The sequence below is a fragment of the Oculina patagonica genome, chromosome 4, assembly GCF_052425735.1.
Source record: "Oculina patagonica isolate OP01 chromosome 4, crgOcupat, whole genome shotgun sequence".
In the NCBI taxonomy this organism is placed as follows: domain Eukaryota; kingdom Metazoa; phylum Cnidaria; class Anthozoa; order Scleractinia; family Oculinidae; genus Oculina; species Oculina patagonica.
Genome location: NC_135761.1, coordinates 9,053,265 through 9,073,175, shown reverse-complemented (window position 1 = coordinate 9,073,175; position 19,911 = coordinate 9,053,265). Strand labels below are relative to the sequence as shown.

At 39.0% G+C, this 19,911-nt stretch overlaps 1 protein-coding gene across 3 annotated transcripts; it reads right to left on the bottom strand.

The window, feature by feature from the left end:
- Positions 1–1,404: 1,404 nt before the first annotated feature.
- On the bottom strand, positions 1,405–19,821 carry LOC144649407 (uncharacterized). 3 transcript variants are annotated; one of them, XM_078508894.1, is made up of 19 exons: positions 19,536–19,821; positions 11,098–11,361; positions 8,986–10,336; positions 8,635–8,731; positions 8,417–8,510; positions 7,623–7,750; positions 7,304–7,383; positions 6,874–6,990; positions 6,311–6,359; positions 5,784–5,913; positions 5,326–5,442; positions 4,935–4,959; positions 4,768–4,811; positions 4,494–4,572; positions 4,197–4,297; positions 3,923–3,988; positions 3,368–3,421; positions 2,596–2,652; positions 1,405–2,188 (listed from the first exon to the last, which is right to left on the bottom strand). In XM_078508894.1, exons 1-19 carry the CDS (start codon positions 19,608–19,610, stop codon positions 2,105–2,107), a joined length of 3,012 nt encoding a protein of 1,003 aa, XP_078365020.1. In that variant the 5' UTR covers positions 19,611–19,821; the 3' UTR covers positions 1,405–2,104. The 3 variants fall into 3 exon arrangements, with proteins under 3 accessions (XP_078365020.1, XP_078365022.1, XP_078365021.1); XM_078508896.1 differs by lacking the exon at positions 19,536–19,821 and adding an exon at positions 14,859–15,251; XM_078508895.1 differs by lacking the exon at positions 3,368–3,421 and having other exon boundaries at positions 19,536–19,819.
- Positions 19,822–19,911: the final 90 nt, after the last annotated feature.

Below are 19,911 nucleotides of genomic sequence, written 5' to 3'. Positions count from 1 at the left end.
GGCGGCGTAAATCATCAAACGTAAACACCGCCACTATTTGCATTTCACACGCACGCAGTCATTGATATTTAAATCTTTCTAAGAAAACAAAACTTTGGTTTGACGTCTTTCTTAGCAACGGCTTGATTGATATAGACTCGCACCGTTTCCAGGCACTGCTATGTCTCCAAAGAAAAGTGCCGACTTTCTTTCCCCCCCCCCCCCCCCACTGGTCACAGTGATTACTTTGGTTTTGGTTTTACGACACTCAATTGAAAATCGCTCTATGCGTTATCTCCCAATCAGTGAATTAGGGCGCAGTTTTCCAAGCACGAGTTTCCCCGAATGCAAACAACTAGCAATTCAACATATCAACTGAATGCAAAACAATTTATTTTTGCGTATCTTAAGAAAGTTAGGAAACTTGTCACCATAGCGCCTTGTATCACTCCTAGTACTCAAGGCTTAACAATTAAAAACAAAGTCTTAATCCTAATAAATTATTCTTCAACATATTACTAGTAAAAATGAGCTACACCTACTATAAACCACGAACAAGTCGAAATGTTTCTTGCCTACTTAAGCTGCGGCCATCTTGAATTTGTAGCGAAGTAGAGGTCATTCTCGTCCCCAGACCCGCTTATCCTTCTTAGCCGGTGGAGCCTGGGGCACTAGGAACAAGTGGCTCTGGAAACAAATGTTTTGATTCGCTGGATTTTTAACAAAGATAATTTTAATTCAGCCGGCTAAGAGGGAAAAGCGTCTCTAGGGACGAGAAAAAGTGGAGATCACTATCGCTAGTTTCCAAGCCCCCCCCCCCCCCCCCCCCCGCCTAAGAGACGCACTTCCGTCCGTTACTAGTCTCCCTCGCTAAAAGATTCAAGATGGCCAAAAAAATGGAGAAATGTCTATTGGGAAATACCAACGGGATCATCAAATAGGCTATCCTACCTATCTAATATCATTTCTATAATTACACATAATCAATAATAATAATAATCATAATTAAAACGTCAAATTCCTCTAATCCTTCGCATGAAAATGAACGTAAAACTATTCATGTATTTACAGTGACTACACACCTGCCATCACGCGCAAATGTAAATAACTTGTACTACTAATATTTAAGATTATTATTCAACGATGCGCGCGCTGCCCATATATGGTCAAAATGTTAGCGATATCTGTCATCCGTACATAACAGATATCCTGCGATATTCGTAGGTTGCGAGATTCGTCCGAATCTTGTAGCGCGGCACAATTACAGTTTTTCCATGTGAGAAATGTGTTTCGTTGACAATTTGTTGAATAATAAAACAATTATCCTGCTCAATCTTGCGGAATATCGTCTGATTAGCAACCGCCTACGGCCTCGTCGGCTAAGTATCAGGCGAATCCCGATTCGCAGGATAATTGTTAACTATTTACACGAGTGAAAGTTTATTTTCGCTGAAAAAAGAAAACCAAACACCAAAATATTTACAGAGTTATAATTGGCAGCAATTGAATTTAGCGATAAATTCAGCGTATCGAAGCGATAATACAACCTCGTTCCCAGGGCTTTTCCCTTGGTAATTTTCCCGCCCGTTCCAAATTACCAAGGGAAAAGCCCTGGGAACGAGGTTGGCAATCAAAAGCTCATAGCGCCAGGCTTGAAGCCGGTTGCAAGCGCGGGAAGGCATGCAATCATGAGAGAAACCAAGTTTGGTTTGAGTTTTGTATCTGATTGGCCAAAAAGAGAACATCTTCGCTCTCATTGGTCAGAGCACGTCACACGAATTCAAACTATACTACTGTAGCTTTAGAGATCAGCGAACAATGGAAACCAAAGTACACAACTGTTTATCTAGTGAAATCATTAGAAAAGAGCTCTATCTATACATAAATTATTGATCTCTTCACTTCTTTAATTTTTTGTTACTTATATTAACGAATTTTCTGCCTGTCAAATGCTAGCTTCTTGGTAAAAGATCTCTCTAAGAAAAACTACCGCTACTTTAATTTTAAATTATTTTTGTTTTTCCTTATTCACAAAACTAAGCCTAATCTAAAAAATACAAATAGATGATTTCTTCACGTTTCACGACTTCAGTTATGTGAGACACGTGACTAAGTCGACAACCTTTTATGACGTCTTTGTTCGACTCCTGTTTGGATCTTCTGTGTTACTGGTTCGGCGTTTCTTAAACTTGGTAGCTGTCGCCCGTATCTGGGGAAAAGAGAACAGAATTGATAAGAATGTAAAAACTGCCTTAAATGACGACGGCTTGATCCATGAAAACAGGTCACAGCCATAACTTTTGCACAAGGTGGTTCCAACTTTTAAGTCTGTTGATCAAACCCTAGTGTGTGACCATTAAATAAAAGCTATTGAGTAGTACTTTTATGTGGTACCGTTTATTGATTTATGCTGTACAAGGTGGTTTATTAATACTATCTGTGAATGAAGTGAGAACTACCAAGCAGTAGTGGCATACGGTAATGCTTCTTATATTGAAAGGTCTACCTTAAGTCTGTGGACTTTCAGTTGGCACTGTTTGTTAACCAATCAGACCGCAGTTAAAAGCAAGTCGCCTATCATGATAACGAATGTTAGGTAACAGAAGCGCAACAGACCTGTTTGAGATGCTCTGTATTACAAAATGTCCGTTTGGCTAAGTTAATCTGTTCGGCCTAAAAACAATAAAAGAACTTAATAAATAACAACAAAATTGTTTGATTAAACGTGTCCACAGGGAGCTGATTAAAATTAAAAAAAGAGTTCGTATTCAGTCTTTTATAATAGTTACAAGTAAAAGGTGGTTTTGACTTGTTCATGCTTGTTACACGCATTTACCATGAAAATTTTATTTCAAACTCCCTGTTATGTCAAACGATAAGGATGCATTCGTTTTATTAATTTTTATTTGAAACACTGCTGAGTTGCAAGTTTCACCGATCCGTTTTTATCAATATTTCACACATTTAGGATTAAAGGCGTTTTCAAATTTTGAAAAATTTTCAGTAGTTTTTGATATTCCGCGTCTTTTAGTTTAGGGATTAATGGTTATAAAGAGTCACTTGTTGACATCTTTTACATGTCGCTTATTGTTCTCTCAGTTTGCTTAAGATCAATTGTTGTAACATCATGCATAAGAGACCTTGACAAATACACTGTATTTTATTACTTTCATTTTTCTTTTATAAAAAAAGGTCAACCAATGCAACTCTGTGAGTATTTATATACGTTTTTATAAGGAACATTGATCTAATTGATGTTAAGTAGGGAAATAACTGTCAAGATAGATTGTGAAAGTATATATTTAAACGACAAATGATCTTAGATTTGATTTATTTAGTTAGTTACGTTAGGTCAGTTATTCCCAGTTAGTGTGTTTATTTGAGCTACCTTAGTTATCAACAACAGTTTCTCATTAGCATCCAAAGTCTCTCCCGTATCAGGCTAAGGATAAGAGCAATGTTAGTCCAATGTTAATTGAGACATTAGTCCAATGTTAGATGAAGCAATAGAATTAAACATGTGGTTGAATGAGTTGATGAGTGTTACAGCTTGGAAACTGAGCACGTGACTGTATAAAGAGTGCAGAGAGTGGTCACGTGACCAACGAACGTAGCGCGAGAAAGTGACAAGCACGACAAAAGCACGCGACAAGCACGCGACCGTAGAACTCAAAGCTGGAGAGAAGTACTATAAGGAGAGATAAGTGGTGTTAGTGCAGTTAGACAACTAAATAATTTTTATCTGTTTCAAAAGAAAAAGAAATAAAATCGTTTTGATGATGCGCACTTAGGAAGAGAGAGGATTATAAATCACGTATTCTATCTTAGCTGTCAGATTTTATATTTGCATCATGTAATTAAATATAATTAATTTGAATTAAACTCGGCTCAAACAATATCTACAAGTTAAGAAACCAAACATATTAAACCTAAGATTGCATACCTTCCAAAAATTCTTGAAAGCTTCCAAGAAGTTTCCCCAGATACCAAAAAACAGTGGCGGGGTTACCTGAATAAGAAAAAAATCACACGATTATAACAACAACAACAAGATGAGGTTTGTGAAAGCGCGCGCTTTCACACTAAGGTCTGTGCGTTCAACTGTAACGGTCGCACGTTCACACGCAATGGTCTGCGCGTTCACACGTAATGGTCCGCGCGTTTACACGTAATCTTCCCCGCGTTTACACGTAATGGTCCAGGAAAAACAAAATTACCTCTTCTCCTTCTCCCGTGTACTGATAATAATCAACTACTTCCTTGAAATCTTCCACCGTTCCTTGAACCTTTTTCTCCAAGCGAGCAACTTCCCTTTCCCCTGAAAGTAAGTTAATACATTAAAATTCAAAGGTGATTTCATCTAAGGGCGAACAGATTAGTAAGAAACCACTTAGGTTATTTTATTGCCTAGGGTTGCAGAGTCTTTGTTGTTGAAACATTTTGAATTTCAGCAACAAAAATACAGGTTTGAACCAAGGTCGAGCCTCTCGCACAAAAATAGTTTATTTTCTTACCAGTTTGCAAATATTCGTTCACAAAACTTCCAAACGGCTCCCGTTGTTGTGAATTATCATCTCCAAGTACCATCTCGGACTGCAAACAGAAAAAAATCTCTTCATCAAATATTTGATTCCGAAGTGTTGCTAAAGCCTCATTTCACTAAAGCGGATCATTACGGCCCGGGGGTGGGGTGGGGGGCATTACGGTTCCTCCATTTCAGATTGGCAAGCACAGTAGACCACACCCCAAAAAACAAAAGGAAAAATAAGTTAGTTATAAACGACTTACCTTTGCTTTGCAGGTTGCTAATGATATCTTAGCTTCTGCGAGTTCTGAAATCAAAAGAGAAAATCATTAATCGTGAAATTTTTAATCAAAAAGATAAACACAACCTTAATTTGCATTGAAGGAGGAAAAATAAAAACAAACATAACACATTAAAAAAGCAAATTTACCTGCTTTGATATCCTTAAAGGAAACCTGTAAAACAGGGAATTGTGTTAATATCTTTGTACTAGCTAAGAATTTCACTTCTTCTTAAAGTGAATTGGGATTTGGGCAGCCTGACCAGGGCCTGGTATAACGAAAATAGCGTTAATTTATAACAGAAAGGCGTAGCAGGGTCTATGACGCAAAATGAAGTGAGGTTTCTTTGGGTTCGGGAAGCAGCTCTCCGAGAAGGTCTCAATTTAATGGCTCGCTACCTTTCGAGAGAACAATAGAACAAGCAGTAGTAATAATGTCGCTAGCCCAAAATCAATAGCAACTGCTACACTTGAGGACCAGTAGAATCATTCAAGCTTATGAAAGGGATCTCACTGTTAACGTACAAACAAGTCAATTTACCTGAGCAGCAGCGAGGATGGAGTAGGGGTCTGGTAAATTGAAGTCTCCTCTTTCGCCTCCATGTCTTTTGTCGCAGTAGACTTGCACAATGTATTTCATAAGGTTCGTTTCATTGTCCTAAAACAAATTTAACAATGCATTAAAATACGTGATCTGACATTCTGATTTCTACTTGTTACATAAGAAGGGGAGCGTTTATGCATTTGATTCCGATCACAGTCCAGGGTTTTTCTTTTCTGCAGATGACAGGCGATTTTCGCCGCCCGAGGACAACTTTCCCACTTCCAATCTTTATGTTCACTGCAAAACATTCCTATGGCTGCTAGAGAATTTTTTTTTATTTTCCGCCTGTTTTTAAGCAGTTTTCAACGTCAACCCTACTTAAAGGGGAAAATCCAACATTGGTTATGAAAGTTAAAGCGTCAGTTGTATGTGAACTGAAACTGCTCTTTACCTACCTGTGTTTTAACGTCTTTGATTTTATTTAGAACGCTCAATTGAAAGCCATCTGCCTGTCCTCTGTTCGTTCCTCCATTCATGAAGTTCCCCAGTGTTAGGACTATCGACAGAACAAACGACACGTCCTCGCTGAAACATAAATAAAACTCTCAGTAAATAAAAGTATTGGCTGCGTTGGTATATCAAAAGTCTTTTAAAAGACACTTGGCTATGTTTCCTTTGTTAGAGCAGTTTTCAATTAAGTGTCGTAAAACCAAAACCAAAGTTATTAATCCGGCCAATCACAAAGGACACAGACAATCCAGTGAACCAATCAAAACTCGAAGCAAATACATGTAGCTGGCATGAAGCGCGGGAAAACGTGCGCGAGCGAGTCACGATTGGTTTTGGTTTTAGTTCTGATTGGCTGAGAAAGTGGCGCGAGATTTTTAAGCCAATCACTGAGCGTAGTAATGCAAAACCAAAGCAAACGCAATTTACTTTCGACACTCAAGTGAAAACTGCTCTAGTCCCCGTGTGTACTTACTTTGTGCGAAGCAGACTACAGGCCTCGCATATTGCAGATAATCTTCTATCTAAAGAAAAGAAAAGCAAAAAAGTTAGTTGATTACATACAACTCGTCACTTTGCATTCGACAGCGTTCGCAGTTAATAAAACAGGCAGTACAAGTTGTATTTAAGTTACCTAGAAGTGTTGATTTTTATAAAGGAGAAGAATTGAAGGATCCTACAAAAAAAATTTCTTTCGCGACCAGAACTCTACATTAACTTGGACATGAACGTGAACGATATTTGTTTCTTTTTTTTATAAATATGGTTACAAGTTTGCTTGCCCCCGCTACTAGCAAAGACAATTGATCTTGCATTGTTGGGGCAAGGGTTCAATTAAAAACAAGGTTTACAAACTAAAATGCAGAAAATGAGAAAAAGAGATATAAAATGATGATTATTTAGTGAAAAAATAATTAGCGTAAGTCTCAGGCCAAAGTATCCGCAAACACATATACACCCAGGGGTAAGGATTAAACCTCCCTCCCTTTCCCTTCTCTCCCCCGAACATAGACTACACTTAAACAGACTTGGCCTTACCAATGGCGGTTGAGGTTTCTGTGAATTTATTCCTGTATAACCAACATTCCAGTCGTTCGGCAAAGTGATCCATTTTATGTATTTGAAGTAAGAATTCCTCTGGCTTGTCAAGGAGAACTGAAACGAGACCAAACACAGAATACAAAAAAAATTGAGCTTACTATATGGACACAAAGGTTAGCTACTAGTAAATCACTTACCCGGCCCGGGGGGGGGGGGGGGGAAAAGGGGGGGGGGGGGGTGATGGTTAGGTGAGCGAGGGGGTCGCCCACAACCCACCAGGACGACCAAGCGGGAGGACACCTGGGGATGAGGCAGAGAATTGCCACTTAGCAGCTTCACTGTTCCAAAACTATTATCTGCTATAAACATTTTACCGGCTGTACGCAGGCTTAAGCAGAAAAAAGAAATGCAATTTACCAAGTCTTACCGTTTGGGTTCTCTTGTTGATATTTTGTAATCAGTTCGATCTCATCTGCTCTTGGGCGAATGTCGTACAACGCTTTCAATCTGTGAATGAAGAGAATAAAATATGCTTGAAAAATGCCAAAACACAAAACCAATTTGTCTTGGTACTTTAATTTGCAGCACTGCTGTAAAAATTTGAGACGGAATATCCTTATCGGTAACAAACATTTTTTTCAACTTTATACGACAAGGGTTCCTTTTAGTTCTTTATAGAGAATCGGCTCCGGAAAATGAAGGTGTAAATTTTGTGGGAATGTGGTACGTTTTGTTTGTAATCTTACCCGTCCATGTCAAGAACAGAGGTGTCCATTTTGTAGATTGCGTTTCTGATATCCTCCAGCTGACAGCTCAGACTACTCATGATGATTCCAATGGTCTGAGATCTGCTATTATCAAGCAGCTTGGCAGCCTGATAATGAAAAATTTAAAATGAGAATCATAACACCTAAAATGTTTCAAGGGATTGGTAAAAAAGGTCAAGTTTGCATCGGTCTTCCCCCTGGATAGGATGCTAGCCCGTCTTAGGATACCCCCCACCCCCCTCCCTCAGCAATATCCATTTAATGAAGGTGAAGTATTCAACATGACACGAGCATGGGACAAAGAAAAATTCTGAGTCCCCGACGGGAATCGAACTCATTGCCTCCCAGATACCGGTTGGGCGCTCTAACCAACTGAGCTATGAGAGACTCGTTGTGAGCTGGGCCATTTTACTAGGTTGATAAGTGACACGCGTCCTGCATACTGCTAGGATCAGAATGTCGAATTCATCAAGTTTGTAGTAAATAATAAAGATGGTAAATTTTAAGCTCCTAGCAGTATGTTGAATACTTCATCTTCATTATTTATTACCGAGCTTAAAATTTACCATCTTTATTATTTAATATCCATTCATAGACCTGTCTTGCTCCAAAACACAACGCAGTGGCCCTGACCAGGGCTCGAACGCGGAACGCTTGATCCGGAGTCCAGCGCTCTAACCATTGGGCCACCGCACCGGCCACAGTCAAGTAATTGTTCATGGTGCATATTTCAAGAAAAAATATAGCTCTGGCTAACGACGATTAACACTTACATGTTGGCCTTTAGAATGTGAAAAGTGGTCGTCATCTTTAAGGGTGCTCCGCCGATCACACTTAGACTTCTTGCTGGTTTTGCGACCAAACAACCTGCGGAGAAAAAAAAACATTTGTTCATATTCTTTCTTCTTTTGCTCTCCATATGGGGAATGTGAGCTTTCCTTGTTGCCTTTAAATTACGGGGAAAATGAAAGGAGTAACAGAAACGACGTACTTTTGAAATTCTTTTCTGTTAAAATCCATCTCCGTCACGTGTTTCCAAATGGAGTTCTTGGGTTTGTTGTTGTTTAAGTCGTCACCATCTGTTTCATCTGAAACAAGAACACAAACAGAAATGTCAACATGATGCTTTTTGTTAATCCTTAAATACAAGTTTTATGCTCTCATACGAGTCGCTCAGATGTTAGATCTGCAACTTCGGGGCTTTTCAATTTTTAAGCTAAATGAAAATGGAGCTAGCCTCGGAACGGCTGCGTAGGAGGCTAAAATAGAGCCTGCTAGCAGGTAACTTTGTTGTTTGGCTCTCAGGCAGGACGGTACAAGACAAAATATTATTAAAACCAACCTGATATTAAGATTCTCGTCCAAAACAGCGGTTTCATTTCCACATCTGGCTTGATGGCGGCTTTCTTCGGCTGGACTCGTCCTCCGAGGCGACGAGCACCTGGACCCATCGGAGGAGGTGGAGGAGGAGGCCCCGCACCGGGAACAGGGGGAGGTGGTGGTGGAGGACTCGCTGACCCAGGGGGTGGTGGTGGTGGTGGGGCAGGGGGCCCTGATGGAGGTGGGGGTGGAGGTGGCGCTGGAGGCGGTAAACTGGACACGGAGCTTGATCTAGAGAGATCCGACGACGCTTCAGAAGTTGTACCTTCAGAAGTCGCCTGTTCAATTTGGTGTTTCATCTCGTTTATTTTTTCTTCGTATTTCGCTAACTCCCTTTCATGTTCAGCCTTCATTCGTTCAATTTCTTTTTTAAGGAAATCAACAGTCTCTTTGTCAGATTCTACTGTCGTGAGTTGGTTCACGTTTGTAGACGACTCTTTTGCTGTAACCACTTCACTTTTCTTCTCTTCATGAACGCCATTGACCATTTTGATAGGCGAGCTCTTTATCACCTTTGAAGCAGCGCTTTCCTTGACTTCTTTTTGGTTGATAAACGGCGATGTTTTAATAGATGACGTAACTATGTCAGCCTTCTTGTTCGTACTTTCCTCCTCTTTAGCTGTCTCGGGAACGCCCTCGGGACCAATTTTCTTTCCCTGCACAATCACGGGAGCCTTGGCTACGTATGTTTGTGTGGCAGGTTTCACTTGGGCGACTTTTCCTTCTTGTACGGCTTTTTTCAAGGGAACAACTTCCCCATTTTGATGGGCGATCGGTTTTACTACGTCAGCCACAAAACCGGTTTGCGCCTGTTGAACCTGTGGAGCCTTGTGCACAAATCGCTGAGTAGAGCACTGCTTGGAATCGTCAGTCACAGAACCGGTTTGAACCAGTTTTACCTGCGGAGTCTTGTGCACTGATCGCTGAGTGGAGGATTGCGGCTTGGAATCGGTTTTGGAATTTTCTGGTGTAGCTTCATCGTTACTGGTTTTTCCTTGACCGTTGAGCATGTTGGGATGACCATTTGTTTCTCCCTTCTCTTCATTCTTCTCGTCATCCTTATTGTCTTGAACATTTTGAGAACTAAATGCTTGATCCTTTTCAAGCAGCGCTGCCAACCCCCTGGAGAGAGATTTAGTCGCGTTCACTTTCTTGTCATTGTCTGTTTCTTTGGAGACTGCATTTTGCGTTGCCCGTGAAGAAGTGTTAGTTTCCATCCGTTTAAGCGATGCTGCTCCCGGCCTGCCAGTTTTCTTCAAGTTAGGCGTTGTCCAGGCCGGTTTAGATTCCTCTTGTTGGGGCTTATTGAAGCGCTGAAAGAATAACATAAGTAATAATTCATTAGCCTTACAGCATACATTGCCTTGATGTACATTAGGTACGTCTGTCTTGGGACACCCGTAATAAAAAAAAAAAAATTACTTTCGAGGTATTAAAGATTGAGTGCCACGAAAGTTGCTATTATAAGCCAAAATGTGTCACGTCAGGCAGCATGCAACTGTTGTCACGCTCAGGTGTGAAGTAACTTTTCATTATTTCTAAGGGGGAAAAACGGGGGGGGGGGGGGGGGGGGGAAAAGTTTCGTGCAGATTCTTTTCCTAGCCTGCTTAGCAGGCGCCTGTGTAGTTTTTGCGCGTATTTGGAAAACACAAAAGAAGAGAGACGGCCACGCGAGGGAAAAATAATACTTTTCCCCTCGCGTGGCCGTCTCGCGCCTTTCGCGTTTCCCAAACGCGCGCTCAAAAACTACGCAGGCTACTAAGTTCCATGCGATTGAAATCCTCGGATTTCACCCTGTTGTCGTTTGCCACAGGCCGTCACTTACGCACACAACCACAAAGTTCCAGGCTACAAGCCAATTGTTCAACCTAATCCTCTTTTCGTGTTGCATTTTTAACTGCCCAGGATTTAAAGTTGAGATAAGCCACAGTTCGAGATTAGGCAAAAGTCATGACTCGAAATAAAAATACAACGAACGATGACACATATCCTGGATTATCTCGAGTATCTGGATTTCAAGGGGGTGGGAGGGAGAAGGCGGATCAGAACCGCCTGCGTTATAAAAAGATTTTACCTGTGTTCTTGAATTAACGGTTGTCGCCATATTGTTTGATGATGGGGAATTTTCTGTCCAATAAAACAACTGCGCACCGTCCTCGAACACTCGAGATCTGCCAATGCTTTTGATGAATCCTTCTTTGAGGACACCCTGAAGAACCTCTGTCGCCTTTTCTCGAGTGGAATACCTTTCTGGCGATTTTTCTACCAATCTGTCAACCAAACTTGATCCTTCAAATACGTTTTCGTATGTGTTTCCTCCCCACGTCTTGGAGAATACCTTGAAGAAAGGAGCACAGCTTAATTAGGAAATGTACGACCAAGTGATTTGCTTCTAATATGAAATATTTACCTGGCGCAAGGAGTTATTATGCAGTTAACGCGAAAACACAAACGTAAACAAGACATTTTGGCCTTTTTTTGTCCCGAATGTCTCGTTTGTGGTTTACCAGAAGAATACTTGACTTAAGTTCAACTACAATAAGAGTTGTCTATCATAATGTTGCACCTTTTCATTTATTTTTAAGCTGACCTGGTGAAATTTTGATACTCGCCATGAACTCCAGATAAACAGACAACAGCACTACAAAAATACACCAGGGTGGAGAAAGGACATCCCCTGCCCCCTTCGATGAACTTACCAAAAATGGTCTGTCTAGAAGTTAAACACTCGTGAAACTGGTCAACTGGAAAACTGTATTTTTTGATGATAATCAGTTCTTTAATTAAATATCTTTAAAAAATCTCCTTGCTAGGACTTTGCTTAAATATTGTGAGTGAACTGCAAAACAGTCTTTTTCTTTTTCCTCTCGTTTTTCTCGCGATTTGGAGAGCGCGAAGCAGGATGAGCTTACACGCGCGTCGCGTAATTTTTCCACTCGTCCCAGATCTTGTCGTGGGCCGCGGTTTGCCCCAAAGAGCTCAGGATTAAATACATACTGTTTTGCAATTTATAATATGATGGTAAATAAGATGTCGAACAATCTTGACAATTCTGGTAGCCATGTTGATTTTAATTACTATGCTCCTAGAGATTTCAAATTCTTATAAACTTAAGCAAGATTGTGTTCCAAAACACTGGCAAAAAGCAGTCGCTTCGTGAATCGTTTTCGGGATTTGTGGCGCTACGTTCAGTTTAAATTAAAGAAGACAAAGTTTGGAAAACGTCTTCTCGGACAGGGATAATTATCATCAACATGAATTAACTTCAAAGCGGATAGACTAGAGAAATTTATGTCCATGTAGCCTGTGTAGCAGACGAACTAAACACTGGTATAATCCCGGGGGTATAGTTGAGGATTTCAGTGTCACGTCCGGCTGCAACGCAGGCTAATGACCATGGCAAGCAACAAGAAAATAAAGAAATTTCTACTCACTCAATTTTCCGCCGAAAGAAAGGTCACAATTGCGAGGATTTTGAGTGAATTGGTTTAGCATTAGGGTCGGCAACAACAAAACGATATATGCTTTATGGAGTTTTTTTATTCTGTTATTGAAAAAGACCACCCCGAAGTTTTCGTGTCTTGATATTCCCGCTTGAAGAGAAAAATAACGATCGAAAGTTCTGGAAAGAACGCCCAAAATTAATAGAATTTAAAAATTTCAGAGTGATATAACTTTTTAAAAAGAATTAGATTTTTGTCAGAAGAGGCATACAAGAAATTGTTTACTGTCATACGTGAATATATGCAAACATCTGTTTAAATCGTCAAGGTTACAGAGTTACAGAGTTATATCTTCACTGAATCTTCAATTCATAATATGTCAGGTTTAGGAAAGACTTTAAATCCTATATATAGAATACGTGGCCTTTCTTTAACAAGGCCCATGGACTTTCAACTGAAAAAAAAAAAAATATCAAGAGCCGAAGAAGCGTCGAGGTGGTCCTTGACTGTCTTGACTCGAAGCTAGTATTAAACACCTGAACCGCAGCGGAAAGGACTTCCTGTCTAGTATATATTGTACCAGTTACATTATAATGAAATATTCAGCACTGTTTTCCCCAAGGATGCCGATAATTATGTTAGTTTAAGCGGATATTTGTCAGTGTGAGTAAAAATAGGTTTAACTCAAAGTTATTGAGAGGAAAAATGAAAACAAATAAAACCACGGCTACAGTCCAATCTGTTTACTTTGAAAACCTCCGTTTGTTGAAAAAGATGTCAAATTTTGGGAATCCTCTTTTAAACAAAGGAATGAGAAAAAGATATGTAAATAAATAACTAACTTAATTTATTTTTAGCCATTCATATCGATAGCAAAACTTTTTGAACATATGATGTCATATTTGGATAGGTCTGGTTTTCAATCATGCGTAGTTTTGTAAGAACAACCAAATATATACTCAAATCACTCACTATCAATACATAAACGATAGTGCAGGTCAAACGGCAACTATACGATAATTAACTCAATTTTTTTAACTTCAATTGGATTGACATAACAAAATCAGTGCTGGAGTTCAGCAAGGATAATTTGCGTACACGAGACAAAGGGCTTAGACCGTGTGACGATTATTAGACTGACATTAAGCTTTTTACTGTACGGCGCGGTGACACCGCAAACAGTGAAAGAAAATAAGAGTTTGCTTTAAAAAATAATGCAAGGAAAGCATACTTTTATAAAGTGCTAGCTGGCGACTTTCGCCTAAGTGGGGCCTGGGTTCGAATCGCCGTTCTTTATCGATTTTTCTTTTCTCCTAATTTTCAAACTATTCCGATAGCCAAACTACTTAAAGACTACCTAGGATTGAAATGTCATTTATTGTTACAATTATATCTTGTTAGTGGTGTAGCGATTAACTTCAGCATAGCAATGAAAAACAAGGTTATGGAATTATTAAATTCTGGTAGGTGAATCGAATATGATACTTGTTCAGCTTGTTGCTTTTAAATCAAGTACAAACTAACATAGAGGTAACATAAACAAGCGGGAACAAAAGTTTAGTGTTAACAGACTTGTTTGATAAAAGGACATTTCTCAATGTCCGTAAAAGGTAAACCGATTTACTACTTGCGATTACAGCATTATTTTTATCACACATAAGCCGCAACTGCTTTCTTGCGATAAAAAGAAACACATTTGATGTAGGGACATGTTCTTTGTATCATTATAAACTTGAAAGGAAAGCAAAGATTTCAGCATGGATAAAAAATTGTGTGAGTCAATTAAAATAATAAAAAAATACGCAAAATGTTTTTGTCATTCTGCACCTTTTGACCTCAAGAAACTTCATGGTGCAGACAGACAGTCGAGGGATAAAACGATCGAACGTACAACAATTCTAATAAGGCAAGTTAAGGCGATTTTTAAGAAACTGTTAGCCGAGTTAGCTCCAAAAAGAATAAAAATAGCATATTGGACAAGAAGTGCTGTTGAATATATACAGGAAGCGATATTTAGCAGGGTAACACGCAATATTAAAACAGTGTTACGAGAAATTAACCAAACCCGCGTGACCTCTAAAGTTTGCCTGCTTCTGTGTTAGGCTAATAAGATAATACAGAATGAGTGATATAAAGTCGAAAACAGGGTAACGTTGATGAACGAGCGAGCCGAGTTGCAAACGAGGCACTACTGCTGTAACACTTAGTGATATAAGAACTTAAAGGACGACCAAAGGAGAAGACAATACAAATTATGCAAAGTTTGTATAAAAACGAAAGTGCGCTCTCTTCATCAAACATTCCGCGGGACATTTGATTCCCCGACGCGCGCCGCCTTTCGATTTAAATGCATCAAGCGTCCCTCTCGATTAAAGTATAATACAATAAATACCTTATGTGCCTGCTTGTTAAATTCTGTAGTTGCAGCTGAATTCTTTAGCGATGTAGGTCTTCGTTAGACACAGAGCCCCTTGATTTGTTACTGTTCGTACGTGTACTTGATATAAAATACTTGAATGTTTACTGCGATCGAATGAAGGAGGGGTTATGAACTGCCCGGATCACACCGCATGACCTTATTACGTAGATCCTCTTAAATTCCTGATAACTATTATAGGACTGATCCTAAAACACAAATCTTAAATCGCGCCGGCTTCCTACAATTTCCTTTCCAGTCACTTGTAATTTTCTTTTTTTGTCGCGCAAGTCAACATTGCGGCGTGTTATCTAACTTGTGTGATCTGCGCTAGTCACGTCAGTGAAAGATACCACGTTACATCATCAACATGATTGATTAAGAACAATATCCAAATATTCTTTATCAATGTATGTCTTTTTTTTTATCCAAATAAGCTGTTAAAACCAGACACGCACGTGTACTAGATGTCTAAATCACTATGTTATATTTAGGTTAAATATATTTGCGCTACTACCGGAAGGCAGCTACCCAGATTGCTCGCATTCATGCAATTCTTTTCCGCAGACAAAGAGGTCGCATACAGACAGCCGGAACGAAAGGTTAAGAAGCGTGTCTTTTAAAAATAAAAAGTCAAATGTGTAATCTTTGAAGAGTGAAAACAGCTTAAATTGAAATTTCGAGATTAAAACTGAATTTACTTTGCATAAGCTCAGTTACATTAAACATGACAGCGAAAATCAGCTAGGTAAAAACAGCCATATTATAATCGTGATTTTACGTGCAAGATTTGTTTACACTGGAACAAATCAGTTTCATGTTTGCACTTTAATCGGAAGACAAACTATTTTAATAGTTCATCGTGACGACCGATTGAAAAAACATTGTGACAGTGAAAATAACAATGAGATGAAATCAGCCATAGCGTGAGTGGTATTGGACACGTAACACACACAGAAGTGCGAGGCGTTGGTTAATCTCTGTCAAAAATATCGAAAAATATCACTTTTTACGTAGAGGAACTCCGGGGGAAATATGGGGGAAGGAGTCTTTATCACCGCTGTTATGAAATCGGACGTTTCTAGAAAAGCACGTTAGTTTCGGAAGGATGCGTGAGGGCTGGAACCCAGTTCATAGACACCGCGAAAACGCTGACGAGAAGAGACTCCGGCCGCACTGCACGCAAACACGCGAGGTATTCAGTGACGGTGAAAATTTAATTGAAAAAAGATGTCGTACTACAATGACAGCTACCAACACAAACATAACACGGCACGAAACGGTCAGAGTAGTTAACCCTTACTTCCTAGGACCGGTCGACAAATAATTTTCTCCTTTCAGGATTAATACTTTATCAAGTAGACAGGTAATGAGAATATAGAAAATGGTCAAATAAAAACATTGTCATGATGCGCATAAGAATATCTTTTGTTGCATATTTGTGGTTGACGGTTTTGGTTTAAGAAAGTCGTGGTCATGATTTAACGACTCAAGTGGGGAGGGTCTCAAGTGCCTGATAAACTCTTTTTTCTATAAGAATATTGGTTTTCCGGCCCAGGCTGAATATTCATTTTTTTTTGTCTGAAAATATTCTTGTGAATATTCTTAGATTATAGCGAATGACATTTCCGTTTGTGCTGTATACCATACATATGTATTACATGTACCATTCATCGAACTGTCATTAGCATTGAACATTTTGCTAGTGCAGGGTTTTATAATTTTATCAGTGGCTAATTTTGCTGTTAAGAAAGGTAGAATTTTATACGGTTTGTTTAGAAACATATAACTGTGTTGTATTTTAATTTTGACATTTTCAACACACAAAATTATATATAATTTTTAATCTCAGCCTCCGGTTTATTCTAAAATATTCTTAAAATTTCGCAAATTTCAACTTGGAGGACTTTGAGAAAAGTCAAGGACTCAAACATGAACCCTCCGCTGTACCCACAAAACTTGTGGGAGGGGAGAGCGAATTCCCCATCTCGGTCGTCATAATGTGGCGGCTTCCCTATTTGCTCTTTAGGGACGGACCATTATTTTCTTGGAGGGGGGGGGGGGGATGAAACATTTTCCTCTGCAAACTTTTTTTTTTAGTTTATGCACCTCTGCAAACATTTTTTTTTCGAAATTCTTACTATATTTTGTTATACATATCGTGTTTGCAAACAATTTATTTTGTCTTTCCAGGCCCTGCAAACAATTTTTTTCAATATTTTTCACCCCCCCCCCCTCCAAAAAAATAATGGCCAGTCCCTTACTACATGATTTCCAGAGTCACATCCCTGAAAGATCCTTCACTGAAAATTAAATGAGGAAATGACCGAGCATAAAAAAAGAATAAAAAGGAATGAAGAACAAAAGAAAACCAACTAGCATTCAGGATAGTTTCGAAATGCATACAAAATCGTGGTAGTTAGTGGTCGCATTCCGGATGTATTTTGCAGTGGGTTTATTAACACATATCTGTCAAATAGGATCAGTTAGGCTCCAAAACATAAGTCTAAACCGATTTAAATACGCAATGTGCTATGATCTTCACAAACTTGAGTCAATTAATAAAACAAAAAGAATTTGGAAGTTAACAATACCTGATGTTTAATGTTTTCCTTTTCGTTTATTTTTAATCGCTGTACATGTTAAGTGGGCGCGCAAATTTAAATGACTAAAGACCATTGACGTCAGAGTTTTATAAACAGGAAATGTCGTTAATTTTTGGCGTGACTGGCTGTAGACGCATTAAATACTTATTCCATCCGGTACAAGATTTTTGCATTGTCACCCCAATTAATTGTGTCTTCTTTGTGCTGTTAGTTAAGTACCCGATCACAAAAATGCACATGACACCTCTCTTTGTATATATTTCTGCAGTGCGAGCAGAGCAGTCCTTTACCTCGGAACTGTGTTTTAGTGTAAGTAATGTTTTGACCAATCACTGATAGCCGAAGTGACACCAATGCCAAGGTTGCGACTTACCCTTTCACAGCATGGGACCCTTTTGTTACTAACAACAACATACCCCTGGGAAAGGCGAGATGGGGGAGGGGAGGGGGAGGTGCAAAATGTCCTCCTCACAAGCCTCGTACTCGACTCGACTCTATTTTTGAGGACGTAATTATCTTCTTTTTCTAAAGTGAGCTTTTACTGTTTTTTTTTGTTTGTTTGTGTGTATGTTTAGTGGAGCGTCCATACAGTAACAAATTATCAACTCAAACAAGAAAATAATCAGGCACATTGAAAACGAAAAGTAATGCACTCTAGGATCAAGACAATGAGAGATTTGCAAGTGATTTTAATCTCACAGTAAAGGTCATAATCATAAGAAAATTCCAGCTGATTAAAGGAAATGAATATATATGATTTGAAGTAGTCAATTTTCATTTGAAATTGGATGCAAGTCAAGAAAGGACTAAAGTCGGGGAAATTGTACCAAATAAACTTAACGACTTTGGGTTAAGGCTAGCCCATTTTGGTCTCCTTCTATCATATATCAATTATTACCACACTAAATATTCTAATTTTAAATTTTCATTTTTAACTTCTTATGGCAAATTCGCTTATCCCCCTTTCTTTCGTCTCCTTCAGGTCTTATAAATAATCCAAACATTCTTAAAATTTCATAACCCCTTACATGATCTTACATTATAAACCTAGGACGGCGATTTTAGATTCCGTAAAACCTCTAAGAGACAAGAGAGAATACATGTAGCACTGAAAAGCGACCCCCTCCTTTTAAAATTTCTTTAACATAACAGGTGGACAGAATAAAGAAAATTGACTGGAAAGTTCACTTTATGTTTCATTAATTCTACGGTTGGTTTTGTTTCTAATGAGGTCCACAAAGTCGGGGGTTTCTTTATTGTGTGAAGCCCCTAGCTGGGTGACCGAACGAAGTTTGACATAAAGTCGCAAGTATGAATGACGAGAAAAAAGCGTCTGATCACTTAAGTAAAATCATATTAAAATAAGCCAATTATCCAGAAAGATTTATTAAGTATGGATTTGAAAAATAAATAGAAAATACTTTTAAACTTAAAGCGTGACAGTGAAGCGGGAAAGAGTAACATAAATGTCACGCCATGTTTTCGTGAAAAGCGCAAATTAACATCCTCAGTTTGCACATGTCAATTTACGGTACTTAAGTTGCTACTTTGTGCATACTTTTGGAAGAAATATATCCGTTACTTAATTATATTGTGCGTCTTTAAATTTTTGTGGATACTTTACGAAGATTATCTATAAAGTTACAAGCATATGGGTTTCTGCTGTGGAGGTATGGAAGGGTGAGGTAATTTACTCGAGTGCACAAAAGGACAAAAGTTTTTTCAGCGGGAGATTTCATTCTTGTGTATATGCCATGAGTGGTTGTATTCATGGTCGTAATGTTGCCGGAAAACTTTCAAAAGTTGTACCGGATAAACAGCTTGAAACTATTCGATTTTTTTTCTGGACACGAAGGGCTTCGATCAAAGAGCAAGAAAATCGTATGAAACAAGGCTGTTATGTGGCAAAAATTACGCAGGCGCGCGTAATAAACATAGTTTCCGAAGCTGGCAGGTGCGCTCTGGGCGATAAAAACAATCTGATATTTTCATGTGAAAAGTTTTATCATAAAATAGTTTTTCCACCCAAAAAGTGTTCTCTACATACCTTTGTGGATGTGAAAGCGCTCCAAACTAACTCCGCGTCATCGGCGGACAAGATGGTGCTTAGCTGTTGCTGCATTTGAGCGGCTATAAATCTAGAATACAATTACTTCTAGAAAAATCACTCTGTCATGAAAACAATTCAGTGCAGTTATTTATGGCCTGGGGGCCATCGAAGAGGTCAAAAAGTTGTGTTATTTCTCTACTGTATTCGATCTCTAAAATCTTGAAATATTTCTCACCATACTTCTTCGATCGATAAAGAATTGACCTCAAGTTCCTTTCCCGCGTTTCGCTTACAAGGCAAGAAAAAAATTAGAAAACATCTGTTGCAGTGAATTCTGTAAACATTTGTTTTATTGGTAACTTGTGCGGTGTCT

Coding starts and splice junctions, on each gene's coding strand:
- LOC144649407 (XM_078508894.1), bottom strand. CDS start 19,610: ATGCAGCAACAGCTAAGCACCATCTTGTCCGCCGATGACGCGGAGTTA. Junction 10,337..11,097: donor CCGTTAATTCAAGAACACAG/GTAAAATCTTTT, acceptor TTATTCTTTCAG/CGCTTCAATAAGCCCCAACA. Junction 8,511..8,634: donor AACAGAAAAGAATTTCAAAA/GTACGTCGTTTC, acceptor TTTTCTCCGCAG/GTTGTTTGGTCGCAAAACCA.